Here is a 13,450-nt window from a genome sequence, read left to right as displayed (position 1 = left end):
GGAGGGAGGCAGCAGGAATTCTCCCCTGCCTTAGGAAGAATGCTCAGCTCTGTAGTGCACTGCACAGAGATGTTTATTCGGAAACGTGTCCAGCTGATATTGAGAAGAAAAGTATAGAGCATAATTTAAAGAAAAACCTGCTGCGAGAAGACAGGGTTGATTGGTTGGAAGCCAGGGTATTTCCAGAAAAAGTTTTTCCCCACCCTTAAGAGTGTACTACTCCTCTGAGTTGGAAGCCTTTGCCCAACCAAATCTCAGTATCAACAGCTCTCCTGGAGGCTGTCCGATTTGGCTGAGAAAATGCTAGATGTGAACAGAGATCCTTTGCAGAAAGGCCGTCAGCTTTCTTAGTTAAACAAGGGAAACACGGAACTATTGGACAGGCAACCAGTAGTTTTCTTCGTGAATAAAAAAGTAGTCAGAAGTTTACCACTGATGGTTATCTTTTTCAAGATTTGACATTACAAATCCTTTTAAAATAAGAGTTTCGATTTCAAAGAAGCATTAAGGTAAGTCTCTCGTTCAGGATTTTTGCCCCTCAACTGGAGATGTGTATCATCAACTTTTTAGAAGAAATTGTAGAGCTTGTACCACAGTAAAGTGACTCACAGCATTGATGCTGTAGCTATGGTGTGATAAAGATTTGGACAGGCATACCAGTCCTTAAAGATTCTATGTTGAGCTGTATGGTCTTAGCAGAACTCCCAGTACAGTCCTCCTCCTTTGCCATAAATGTGCTGTCCTCTTATATTTTGTTTGGAACACTTGGTCCCCAACAAGGCTATTTCCTAAGGATAACATTTGAAAAAAAAAAAAAAATCAGTCACTTCAGTCTTTGGGCCAGAGTATAATGTGGGTGAACCAAAGTGAAAGATGGAAGTGAACTTATTTTAAGATGTATTGCAGTTTTAAGATTTCATTTTATACTTCTGTACAATTAAAATATACTTAGCATAATTACATAGAATTTAGTGAAAACCCCCATGGAAGTATGTAGTTGTAAGCCTGAGAAACATGGAGGGAAAAAAAAAGATTGAGTTTGTGGAGGACCCCAGGAGGCTAGTATGCATGGCATTGGTATTAAGGACAGAAAAGTAATGACACCATGTTGATTCCAGTTCTTCCAAGCTGAAGCAGCCCTAAGCAGAGCCCAGGTCACTTGGTGTGAGCCTCACTGAGTCAGTAGCTGATGAATTTAATTTCTTTTGTTTCTGGGTATGTGCCATTTCAGATTGTTAGATTGAAGTTTCTCTGGACTAGTAGATGTAAACCGTGGACTCTTCCCATCACGTCAGGGTTATTTCCATCTAGCTGGACAGAATTCTGTAGGGGATTTAGATTTCTAAATTAAGAAGTGAGGTGGTCACATTTCCCTGGCTCCAGTTTAGCCACTCAACCCTTATTGCTTGGCTTCTGTCTCCTTGAAAGCCCTGTTTTTATTCTTCTTGCCTGTTTCTTTGGTGTGGGAGTGTTTTCCAAGGTTGAGCACAGAGTCTTAAGAACCTCTTATACATGTTTATTTTAAAAGCAAATCAAGTGAGCCCTGGTCTCTAGAAGAGATCAGTTGTCCATCACTTACTGACCTTTTCCTACAGCATCCTTGAGGTCTCCTAGTTCAGTGGCCAGGTTACAGAGCACTTGTAATGTGAAGGTAGTGCCAGAGTGACACTTGACAGTTTTCAGAGTGCTTCATTTACTTATCTCATTTGACCATTTATTCAACAGGCATTTGATGATCCTCTTTATTGTGCTAGGCACGAAGCTAGATATTTGTGCAGTCTGATCTATATAAGGAGGGAGTAATGACCATATCAAGAAAAATACTCATAGAAAGCCAGTGGAGTAAGATTACCAAAGTCACCTGGTTTAGACAATTAGAAGAGGTCATGAGCGAGAGTGATGAGGGCAAGAAGCCATGGTGTTCTGGGTTGAAATACATGGGAAATGAGGAATTATAGAAAGTGAGCATTATATTTCTGGGGAATCTTGGCCATGAAGGGAAGAAGAGAAGGACAATGTCTAGAGGATCTAGGATGGAGAGAGGGTTTTCCATTTTCAAATGAGAAAAATGTGGTGGGGGAGAGCAAGGTGGGGGTGCTGTCATATATACTGTGTGTTAGTCACTCAGTCATGTCAGACTCTTTGAGACCCCATGGACTATAGCCCACCGGGCTTCTATCTCCAGGCAAGAATACTAGAGTGGATTGCCTTTCCCTTCTCCAGGGGAACTTCCTGACCCAGCGATTGAACCCTGGTCTCCTGCATCATAGGCAGATTCTTTACCATTTGAGCCACAGGGAAGTCTGTATAAATGGTAGAAACATTACAATTCTGGAGGCTGTAGTCTGAGATCAGTGTAGCAGCGTAGTCAGGATTGCTGTTTGTGTTCTCACATGGAAAAAGCAATGGGAGAAACTTTGTAGTTTGAGGGGAAGGTATCCATCCATTAGATTCCTAGAGCTAGAGTGGGGGGAGTGTTTTATTTTACAGATAAGGAAAGTGAAGACAGGTTACGCAGTTTGCCCAAGGCCCCCCAGTCAGAGGGGGAGTCAGGACTTGAACTTGAGTCTTCTAATGCGAAATTCCACTTAATGCATTATTCTGGAATAGATAAATTCTTATTTTAAAAAGTTTTGCCTTTTCAGAAGACATGAACAGATAGCTCAAAGGTAGAAAATGGACCTAAAACACTGAATAGCTGCTCACTTTTACGCTTAAGAGAAATGCAAATGAAAATTACACTGAGATAACATTTCACACCTATCAGTTTGGAGAATATTCAAAAGCTTAACCGCACATTTTGTTGGCAAGGCTATGGGGAAAGTGGCACTGTGATGCAGAGTGGGTTTGAGGATATGTTGTACAGTGAAGAAAGCAAACAGAAAAAGTAGATGTAGTACAGTACTTGTGTGTAAGTAAGAAGCAATAATATATATTTGCTTATATTTTTTCAAAATACAACATAGGTAGAATAAGCCACAAACTAATAAAAATGGTTTCCCATGGGGATTGAACAGATAGGAGTGGGAGTGAGACTTCCAAGTTTACTTTTTAATAAACTTTTGACTCTCAACCTTTTAAAAGTCTTGTATATTCAAAAAAAAATTGAAAACATGGAAGAAAAAACACACCCTAAAATTGAATATAAGCAGGAGCAAATGAACCCACATGTATATCAAACTGATAACCTCACAGAAAAAAAAATTAATTCAGACAACTTAAGCGTAAAGCATAATATGTACTCTGATTATACTCCTTGCTACTGCTGCTGTGTCACTTCAGTCGTGTCCGACTCTGTGCAACCCCATAGACAGCAGCCCACCAGGCTCCCCCGTCCCTGGGATTCTCCAGGCAAGAACACTGGAGCAGGTTGCCATATCCTTCTCCAATGCATGAAAGTGAAAAGTGAAAGTGAAGTCGCTCAGTCGTGTCCAACTTTCAGCGACCTCATGGACTGCAGCCTACCAGGCTCCTCCGTCCATAGGATTTTCCAGGCAAGAGTACTGGAGTGGGGTGCCATTACCTTCTCCGATTATACTCCTTAGTGTGATATAATAAGAAAAAAAAAATGCAAAGAAAATTTGAACTAAATATTTTCATTATTGGTTTTGGTATTGGTGTGACAATGTTAAAACTGCCTTGTAAGTAGAGCAAATGTGATCGCGAGCAGAAATTATTTGAATTCTATATGGGTTGGTTTTCGTACCTCTAAAAAATGAAGGTAACTTTCTTAATTTCATCATTTGTGAGAACTGAACATGATAGCATTTAAAATCCCTGGCACATAGAGAGGAGGAAATGTGGTAGCCGTTACTAACTGGCCTTCTTTTTAGAAACTGTGCTTCTCCCCTCATAGAACTCCTTTTCAAGTATTGTATTTGGTCTATTTGCTAATTCTCTCTCCCTAACCTTGTCTTTTTGGTTCTGCAGGGCTCAGAATGGAATGCCTCCAACTTAGAGGATTTACAGAACCGAGGGTAAGCACACAGAGCAATTGCTGACACCCCTGGGTGGCAAATATCACTGTTTTATCTTTGCATTTTCCGGACCAAGAGGTGTCAGTGAGGAAGTTTAAGCTTGAGAGTTGCTTCCAGTTGGTTCTTTACTGGGCGTAATCTAATAAAAATTAAAACAGCTATTCTCCCACTGTTTCATCCCCCTCCTCCCAAGAAAGAGCAACTGTTGCAGTGGAAAGTCTTTCAAAGACCAATGTGTAAGCCTTTCATGCTGTTTAAAAATCAAACCCAGTTATTGAGTTTTTTTATTCAGAGTAGTATAAGGTTTGCAGCAAAGTTGAGGGGAAGGTACAGAGATATCCCGAATATTCCTGCCCCGACACATGTGTAGCCTCCCCCCATTTTCAACATCCTCACCAGAGGTACATTTTTTACATCCCATGAACCTATGTTGACACCTCATAGTCATCTAAAGCCCATAGTTTATGTAAAAGTTCACTCTTAGTGTTGTATCTTCTGTGGCTTTGGACAAATGTATAATGACCGTGTGTCCATCACGATGGCGTCATACAGAGTGTCTTCACTGTATGAAAAATCCTCTGTGCTCTGTCCATTTATTCCCCACCCCCACCCCAGGCAACCATTGATCTTTTTACTGCCTCTCTGAGTTGTGGTTCCTATTTTTATGTTAAGAGTACACAGAACCACGTGTGTTGGGTTTACAGCTCTCTAATCAACATTTATTGAGTAATTTCTGTAGGCCAAGCACAGCTAGATGCTAGGAATCCAAAGAAAAATAAGTCTCAGTCCCTATCCTTTTATAGTAAGGTGCATGAAGACTAGGTAGGTTATAAATATAAAATGAACAATGTAAAATTGAACAAGAAGACTGACTTGTATTAAGAAATGTGTTCCTAAAAAAAAAAAAAGAAATGTGTTCCTAAGCAGTATGGTTATCTTTGATTATAGCAGCTGAGACCACAGTGAACCTTCAACAAGCAAAACGCCACCATTCTTCCTTCTCACTTCTTAGCTAATGCCTAAATCTTCCATCAGACTCAGCTTTAGGTCAGATCATTACATTATGAGAAGAGAAAATCATGTCTGGACATTGGCCATGCTAACTCTTCATTTGGACCGAGATAAGACCTACTGAAACTCAGAGATAGTGATGACTCCTTGGCTGATTGCTGGCTGCCTGTTTTCTCAGCTCCAAGTCAGCCTCTGGCTATCTTGAATGTGATTAAATGCATACTTCTACTTCTCCCTCAGAAGGAAGAAAGACAAGTGATGATACAAAGAGTTTTGGGGGAGGGGGAATGGAAATCTGGTTACTTAATTTTAAGGTATGAAAATAAAGAGAACTTGGAAATTTTAAGTTGATGAGGATTGAATCAGTAGTTGAAAGCAGAGACTATATCGTAGTTTTGTGTGAAACATACCAAACTTAGAGCTTTATACCAGAAGGGTGTCCAGTAAATGTGAAGGAATGATAGAAAAATTGACAGACTGTGATCTGCAGGAAACTAGCACCTGTAGAGTGTTCAGTAAGAAATCTGACTTGATAGAGCACTGCCTGCCAAATGCATTAGAGGCATTCATGTATGTATATACTTTGATATCCCCAGCTAGAGATGAGACCTGTTTATCTCATTTACCACTTACGAGGATAAATTATAAAACACAGAAAACAGACAAGTATGGTTAGATGCTCAGGCATCTGCTTAGATCTTGTTTCTTAAATTCACTGGTGCTTCATCTTAAATGGATGAAGAATTACAGTTCAGGGATCTGTATATAAAACATGTATATTGCCCTTGTGGATGATTTAAGGGATTTTCAAGTATAATTTTGACAATAAGGCCATTTTCTCCCAATGCACTGACTTTAGAACTCCAAGTAAACTGCTGCTCCTTTACAGAAATGGCAAGTAGGATTCAAAGAGTGTCATTTCCAATGGGTAGTGGCTGCCTAGATTTCCATAATGAAAAGATTGGGAAACCCTGTCCTGCTATAATCCCTTACTGAATTATGGGACTGGGGATGGGAGAGTTGTTCACTTTTATTTTAAATGAAATAAGAAGTGTGCTTGCTTTTTTTTCTGACAGTTTCGAGATATAATTCACATACTTTATAGTTCACCCTTTTAAAATGTGTGCTTCAGTGGGTTTTAGTATATTCACAGAACTGTGTAACAATCCATTAAAATTTTTTTTTCCAACCTGAAAGGAAAACCCCTTTAGCAGTTACCCACATTTCCTGTCCTCCTCCCCAACTCCTAGAAACTACTAACCTACTTTCTATCGCTATAGATTGGCCTATTCTGGACATTTCATTTATATGAAATTATACAATATGTGGCCTTTTAAGAATGGTTTATTTCACTTAACATTGTATTTTCAAGGTTTACAGTGTTGCAGCATATATTACTGCTTTCTTCCTTTTTTATTCCATTGTATGGAGATACACACACACCCCCCACATTTTATTTGTCCACTCATCGTTTGATGGACATTTGAGTTGTTCCCACTTTTTGGCTTTGGGTGGACATGTTTTCATTCCTCTTCAGTCTATACCTAGGAGAGGAATTACTGGATCAGATGGTTACCTTTTGGAGAGCTTCTAGAATGTGTTCCACAGGTGCATGTTGCTTGCCTTTTATTATTTTTTAATTAATTGGGGAGGGCAGGCTTCACCACGTGGCTTGCAGGATCTTAGTTTCCCCAGCAGGGAATAGAACCTGTGCCCTCTACAGTGGAAGTGTGGAGTCTTAACCACTGGACCACCAGGGAAGCCCAGCTTGCTTTTTAAATTAAAAAGGGGAAAAAAAAAATCCTTTCTAGTGATGGACTTTGATGCTCAGTTGAAACAGATGGAAATCATGTCCCAGAAAAATTTTGGTTGCCTGACCTTCACCACGGGTTTGCTTCGTCATGGCTCTCCCTTTCTGTAGTCCTTCCTCTGACTTCAGAGACTGGGTTTCTAGAAGTCCATGTGTGGTTCTGAGAAGGAAATTGCTTCTACAGAGAGAAACGAGTGACTGTGTTGCACTGTTGAAGTAGCCAACAGTGATGTCTTAAGGCCACACAGCACTGCAAAAAGGTAATCCTTTGGCAAATTAAACCCAAGCATTTATTGAGATTGCACAGTGGGAGAGACAGCAAAGGAGATTTTTGATACAGAAACCATTTTCTGCAAGCCTGGGAGAACTCTCAGACACATCTGCTGTCATAGCAGCCAGGAATGCAGCCTTGAAAGCTGAGAGAGTTTGAAGTCCAACTTTCCTCTGACCCTCCCAGCCCTGGCCTCATTTGCCTTTCATGTAGTTTAAAGGGAGTAATAGAGCAAAAAGCCGACAATCTGGCATTTAGAAAGATAGGAAATATTTCCTTCTATTTTTTTTTTCTTAAGATACATGTTAATAATCTGATTTAATACACATGACTTCCACAGAATAAATTTTGTCGCTGGTATAATTTTTGTGACTGAAGAGAATTTGTCAGATGACCAGCTTCAAATTGATTCTTTGGAGTAAATTGCAAGGCATATTTTCAAAAGACTCTGAAAGATGAGCTTGTATAACTGCACACAAACTGAACTTGGTAGACAGCTTCTCTCTTAGTTACCCTGAGACCCAGCTATGCCCAGCCTGTTACAGATTCTGTATTAAGTGTAGCCTCTTAGGGTTGTTTTGTTTTGCTTTTGTTTTTTAGCTTTCTTCCATAGTTTGGTACTTAATTTCAGCCTCAGGAGTAAACCAGTTTTAAATAAGAAAAAACATGCTGGGAATTGGATTTCGCCTGAGTAATAGAGGTCATATTCTCTCTTGGTTTCCTCACAGGGTTCGCTATATCTTGAATGTCACTCGAGAGATAGACAACTTCTTCCCGGGAGTCTTTGAGTATCACAACATTCGGGTGTATGATGAAGAGGCAACCGACCTCCTGGCTTACTGGAATGACACTTACAAATTCATCTCTAAAGCAAAGTGAGTCACGGTCCCACATGCACATTCGGACTCCTCTTCCTTTTGCACCACACATGGCTGGGGCCTGAAAGCTGTAGATAACTTACTGATGATACTCAGGGAAAGGAAGTAAAGAAAAAAAGGAGACTGGGATTTCTTAATCCTAGGAAAAAAGATGACTAGTGACTTAAAACTTTTGCTTTAAGTAGATGAAGCCCCTGAAAGATGATTTCATGTTGGCTATTTCCATTGAGCACAAAATGAGAGAAAATAAACTGAAGCTGCAGCAAAAGAAATAGAAATGAGAGAAGGAAGAAATTCTGAAATTGCCAGTGAAGACATTTGAAAGTTATAGAATAGAAATTACTCCAGACAGATGGAACAGTAGATCCTCCTCTCTGAAATCAAGGGGAAAGACACAGCAAGCTTTCGAAATCTTTCCCCCTGCTTTTTACTTTTCTTGTTGTTCAGTTGCTAAGTTGTGTCCAACTCTTTGCAACCCCATGAACTTCAATACACCAGGTCCTCTGTCCTCTACTATCTCTCGGAGTTTACTCAAATTTATGTCCATGGAGTCAGTGATGCTATCTAACCATCTCAGCTTCTGCTGCCCTCTTTTCCTGCCTTCAGTCTTTTCCAGCATCAAGGCCTTTTCCAATGAGTATCAGGTCCTGTACATTTGCAGTACTCTAAATAGTGGAAATTTCCTCTGGCCCTTCTGTGGTTGTCTTCCTTTTACTGAAACAATTTCATAGTATTAATTTAGGGTTTAGTATTAATTAGTATTAATATGTCAACACTTTTTTTTAAGTCCCTGGGGATTTCCTTGTTAGTCCTATGTATTCCTTCAAAAGAAGAAACCTTCAGGGAACGTGTTGCCCATGCTTCCTCTGCAGGTGTGGCGACACTCAGATGCTCCCTGGCAGATGAGAAGCACTTCTGTTTTTAAAGTCCTCCTTCAGGAATGATACCACACCTCACTTAAGGACCTTCATGGTCAGAAAATGCTTCCTTACAGTTACCCTGAATTCCCATTCCCATACTCCAGCTTTGAGCCCATTCTCTCAATCTCCTAGAGGTACCTGAAAAACTTTTGTACTGTTGAAGCTTCTTACTAAATTATTAATGATAATACCACTCATAGCATGCTTCCTATGTCCCATGTACTTTACACATATTCTCTCCTGTTTGCCAAAACCCAGAGAGGTGTATACTGTCTTCCTTCTGTACAGAGGAGGACAGAATACAGAGATGAGATTCAAAGAGAGATTAAGTAATAACTGGTGGAGACAAGACTTGAACCTGAGATCGTGTCTCATTTCAGTCCATCAACTATAGGAGCAGTCTAGTTCCTTAAGGAAAGGGGACTGGAAAAGATGAGGCAATAGTCAGGGTTACAGCCAAAGAGGCTAGAGATCGAGGCGAGGCCCCAGTCCCAGTGAAGAGAAAGGCTGATTCCAGCAGGGCTGAGGTTGAAAGGAAATACTGAGGTGCCCATGTTACATTTACTGAGAGGCACGCACTCTCATGTCCTGTAAATGTAGGTCAGCATCTGAGAGCGAGTGCCTCCATAAGTGGCACCCTGGACATCTCATTTGGACATCTCAGCCCTAATCAGGGCCCTGAATTCCAGACTCTGCCTACACTTGGGTGAGTTTAGGAGTCCTAATGTGATGCCGGGCTTCATCTGGACAGTCTAGCACTTGAAGTAAGGGGGTGGGGCGAGCACTGAACCTGAAAGATGAAATTGGGATAGGTGAGAACCAACTCCACATCCTTCATTACCTGAGTTAGAAGCCATTCACTGAAAAAGCTGAGCTCAAAATGTAGAAATGTTTTCATAGGAATGGATTTCATAATTGTATTTTTCTTAAGATTGGCCAAGTTTGAGTACCTTCCTTGCCTGCAGGCAAAGACCTGAAATTCAACGTATTAAAGTTGTCAGAGCTTGATGGGAAAATACAGAACACATGTCTGAACTTCCATCTGAGTCACTGTGACGTGGCTTCCCAACTGTAGTCTAAATGAAAGCTCTGTGGTGCCATAAGTAAAACAAATATTTCCTAGTCATTTGGGATCATCTGAGTACACAGAGACACACATTCGCACCAGCCGTTGGGACACTAAAATTTTACCTTTGTTATGAGGCTGTTTAAATTATTCCAGACCACGCTCTGCATTCTCACAGCTTATCTGGCTGGCTCTCTCATCTTGGCACTTAACCTCATGCCTTCTTTCATTGGTGCTTAACTCTTTCATGTGTCTCTGTCTCCAGTAAAAGGATTATAAGCTTCTGGAAGGAAGCGTGTCTACTGTAATACAGTGAGTGAGTGAATGAATAGATTTCCCCTGTTGGGCTGACATGTGCATTTTTAAATTTATTGGGATAACCCCTTGGGAAGGATCCCAGCCCATGTACACTAGCGATAAGAGTAACTGTCCTTTTTTGCAGATTTTAAAATGTTGATCCTACTTACAGCTGACAGATAAAATCAGCAGATCCATAAGTTTGTTCATACATTTAGCAAACATTTGAAGGCTTACTCCAGGCCAGACACTGCGTTATTAGTAGAATTAGCATAACCAAGTAGTGTTCAGATCCGAGGGAATTAGCTCTGGCATAAGACTGAGGAGTTTTGTTTGTTTCTGTCACTCTACGGGAACTTTGTTTTCTACCCCATTAAAAAAGAAGAAACAAACAAACAGCTTGTTACCCATGCCACCCTTCTGGCTGAGAGAGCCATGTGGTGCGTCACATGGTACTGTCCAGTCCCCCGGGTATACAGCCAGTCCCTAGGTACTGCAGGGGGGTGGTGTGCAAAGTACAGGGCTGCGTCTGAGTAAAGAGGAGAGTCGGTTTCATTTGGTCTGTGCTTTCCTCCTGGGACAGAACTCTTGCTGGAACTGGAAGCAACTCCCAGCATTTGGATAAATTAGATGAATCACCACCACACCTGTAACTCAATAGCCTGCCAGCCGTGAAATGTGCCCTTGGGGCCGAGGGGACTGGCCTGCAGCCACACACAAAATGGGGTCGAGTCTCTAAACTGAAAATTCTCCTTCTGTGCTCTGTGACCAACTGTCATTGCAATTACCGTTCTGAATTTTAATTGTCCGCTTCTCCCAGTGAATCCTACCCTCCAGGGAAAACCTGTTACTTATTTTTGCAGCAGACTTTGCACAAGGTCTCACACATGGTAAATGCTCGGTAAATGTTTGCTGAACTAAACATTTGCTGAACTAAAGAGGCTTAATATTGACACTGATTATTGTTTGAATGCACCAGGATTGCCCCACACACGTGATTAGAGGTGCACACAAGTGCACTCAGGTGGGGTGAATTACATAGCAAGAAAGTGAAAGGGCCAAACAGGAAACACGGACACATTAAGAACCTAGCTTTTCAGGTGTACTCACTCTAAGGATTTTCCTGGTGGTCCAGCAGTTAAGACTTGACCTTAACCTGCAGCAGGCTGCAGGTTCAATCCCTGGTCGGAGAACTAAGATCCCACATGCCTCACAGCCAAAAAACCAAAACATAAAGCAGAAGCAATATTGTAACAAGTTCAATGAAGACTTTAAAAAATGACCCACATTAAAAATCTCAAAAAAATAAAGATAAAATGTACTCACTATTGTGTTTTCTTCCTTATCTGAATCCCCCAAACAAGGAAACATGGATCTAAATGCCTCGTGCACTGCAAAATGGGGGTGAGTCGCTCGGCCTCCACTGTGATCGCCTATGCGATGAAGGAGTATGGCTGGAACTTGGACCGAGCCTATGACTATGTGAAGGAAAGACGGACAGTGACCAAGCCCAACCCCAGCTTCATGAGACAGCTGGAAGAGTACCAGGGGATCTTGCTGGCAAGGTGAGTTCCTTAATTGACTTGCTCAGTTTTCCCTCCTTTATGCTCCCCAGGCCACAGTGAAATGTCCTTTTGTGCACCTAGTCTTCAGCCTAATTTAAGTGTGTGATACACTTTGAAAATTGAAATTTCTATCCATCTAGTTTTTAAAAAATAAGTACCAGAACTTGATTGAGCTCAGCATGGAGTACTAGGCATTTAATCTAAAGACATTTAAAAGGTGGAAATAAGATCCCCTTATTTCAGTTCTCAATTAGGTGCAGGTTTTCATAAATACTCCTCAACATCTTCTAAGGCCAGATACAGCTGCTGTATCAAAATGGATACTGATTGCTCCCAACGTAGGGCTAGGTATAGCTGAAATTCTTAGAAAAATTTTGGCCCAATGTTTTAAAACAAGTACCTCCTGCTGCTTTGGATGTGTTTTTTCCCCGAGTGCTTGCTTTCAGTGAGCCTGCTCCAGTAATTTTAGTCATGGAACAAATCAGCAAAACTGGGATATAAGTAATCCATGTGAGGTATGAAGTTACTTCCCAGAAATAACTCGTTTTCTTTTTTAAGATCTTTCAGTCCAATGTTATATATGTTTTGCAGAAATACATAAAAATACAAAGGGAGAAATCATTTAGAAACTCCGTGCCCACAGACAGCAGTTGACATTATCTTATGTGTGTCTCTAGGTCTTTTACCACATATACTGATGGATATATTTTTCTTTTTTTTTTTTCACAAAACCTGTTTTTCAGCCTTACCTCTTCACTCAGTATTGGGCCTTTTTTTTTTTTTTTTTATCTGTAGCAGCATTTATGGAGCACTTACACTTCACTTAACTGTCACTGTTCCTCCCCCCACAGCTTTATTAAGATGTCCATTGTATTGATTTCATAAATTTATATATTGCAAACCAATTCAACCATATCGTCAGCTAACACCTCCATCCCCTTACATAATCGCCTTTTCTTTCTTGTGGTGGGACTATTTATGATCTCCGTTAGCAGCATTCTGTGTTGTTGTTATTCAGTTGCCAAGTCGTGTCTGACTCTTAGGGACGCCATGGACTGCAACACACCAGGCTCCTCTGTCTTCCACTATCTCCCAGAATTTGCTCAAATTCATGCCCATTGAGTCGGTGATGCCATCCACCATCTCATCTTTTGCTGCCCTCTTCTCCTCTTGCCTTCAGTCTTTCCCAGCACCAGGGTCTTTTCCAATGAGTCTGCTGTTCGCATCAGGTGGTCAAAGTATTGGAGATTCAGCAACAGTCCTTTCAGTGAATATTCAGGGTTAATTTCCTTTAGGATTGTCTGGTTTAGTCTCCTTGCATCCAAAGGACTCTCAAAGAGTCTTCTCCAGCACCACAAATAGAAAACATCAATTCAAGTATATAATACAGTATTATTAGCTGTAATCACTATGCTGTACATTAGATCCTCAGAACTTGAGAATTTCACCACTGGAAATTTGTGTTCTTTGACCAACATCTCCCCATCATCCCCTAACCCCACTCATCCTCTGGTAACAACCACTCTACACCACTCTTTTTCTCCGAGTTTGACTTTTCTAGATTCCATGTGTAAGGGGTACTGTTCAGTATTTGTATTTCTCTGTCTACCCAGAACTAGGTCTTCAATATCTTCCTGTATCAATAAAAACTGGCT

The 13,450-nt window shown here is 40.8% G+C and overlaps 1 protein-coding gene across 9 annotated transcripts in view; it reads left to right on the top strand.

Moving 5' to 3' along the window:
• The window catches only part of SSH2 (slingshot protein phosphatase 2), a 246,584-nt gene that overhangs the window by 215,634 nt on the left and 17,500 nt on the right, over nucleotides 1–13,450 (top strand). For all 9 annotated transcript variants that reach the window (XM_061389502.1, XM_061389501.1, XM_061389505.1 and 6 more), the window contains 3 exons: nucleotides 3,931–3,977; nucleotides 7,798–7,944; nucleotides 11,595–11,795. In XM_061389502.1, coding sequence (XP_061245486.1) covers nucleotides 3,931–3,977; nucleotides 7,798–7,944; nucleotides 11,595–11,795 — 395 coding nt within the window. The remainder of the gene's footprint in view (nucleotides 1–3,930; nucleotides 3,978–7,797; nucleotides 7,945–11,594; nucleotides 11,796–13,450) is intronic.

The sequence above is a fragment of the Bos javanicus genome, chromosome 19, assembly GCF_032452875.1.
Source record: "Bos javanicus breed banteng chromosome 19, ARS-OSU_banteng_1.0, whole genome shotgun sequence".
Classification (NCBI taxonomy): domain Eukaryota; kingdom Metazoa; phylum Chordata; class Mammalia; order Artiodactyla; family Bovidae; genus Bos; species Bos javanicus.
The sequence above is the reverse complement of the archived record's forward strand: the minus strand, read 5'-3'. Positions and strand labels throughout refer to the sequence as shown.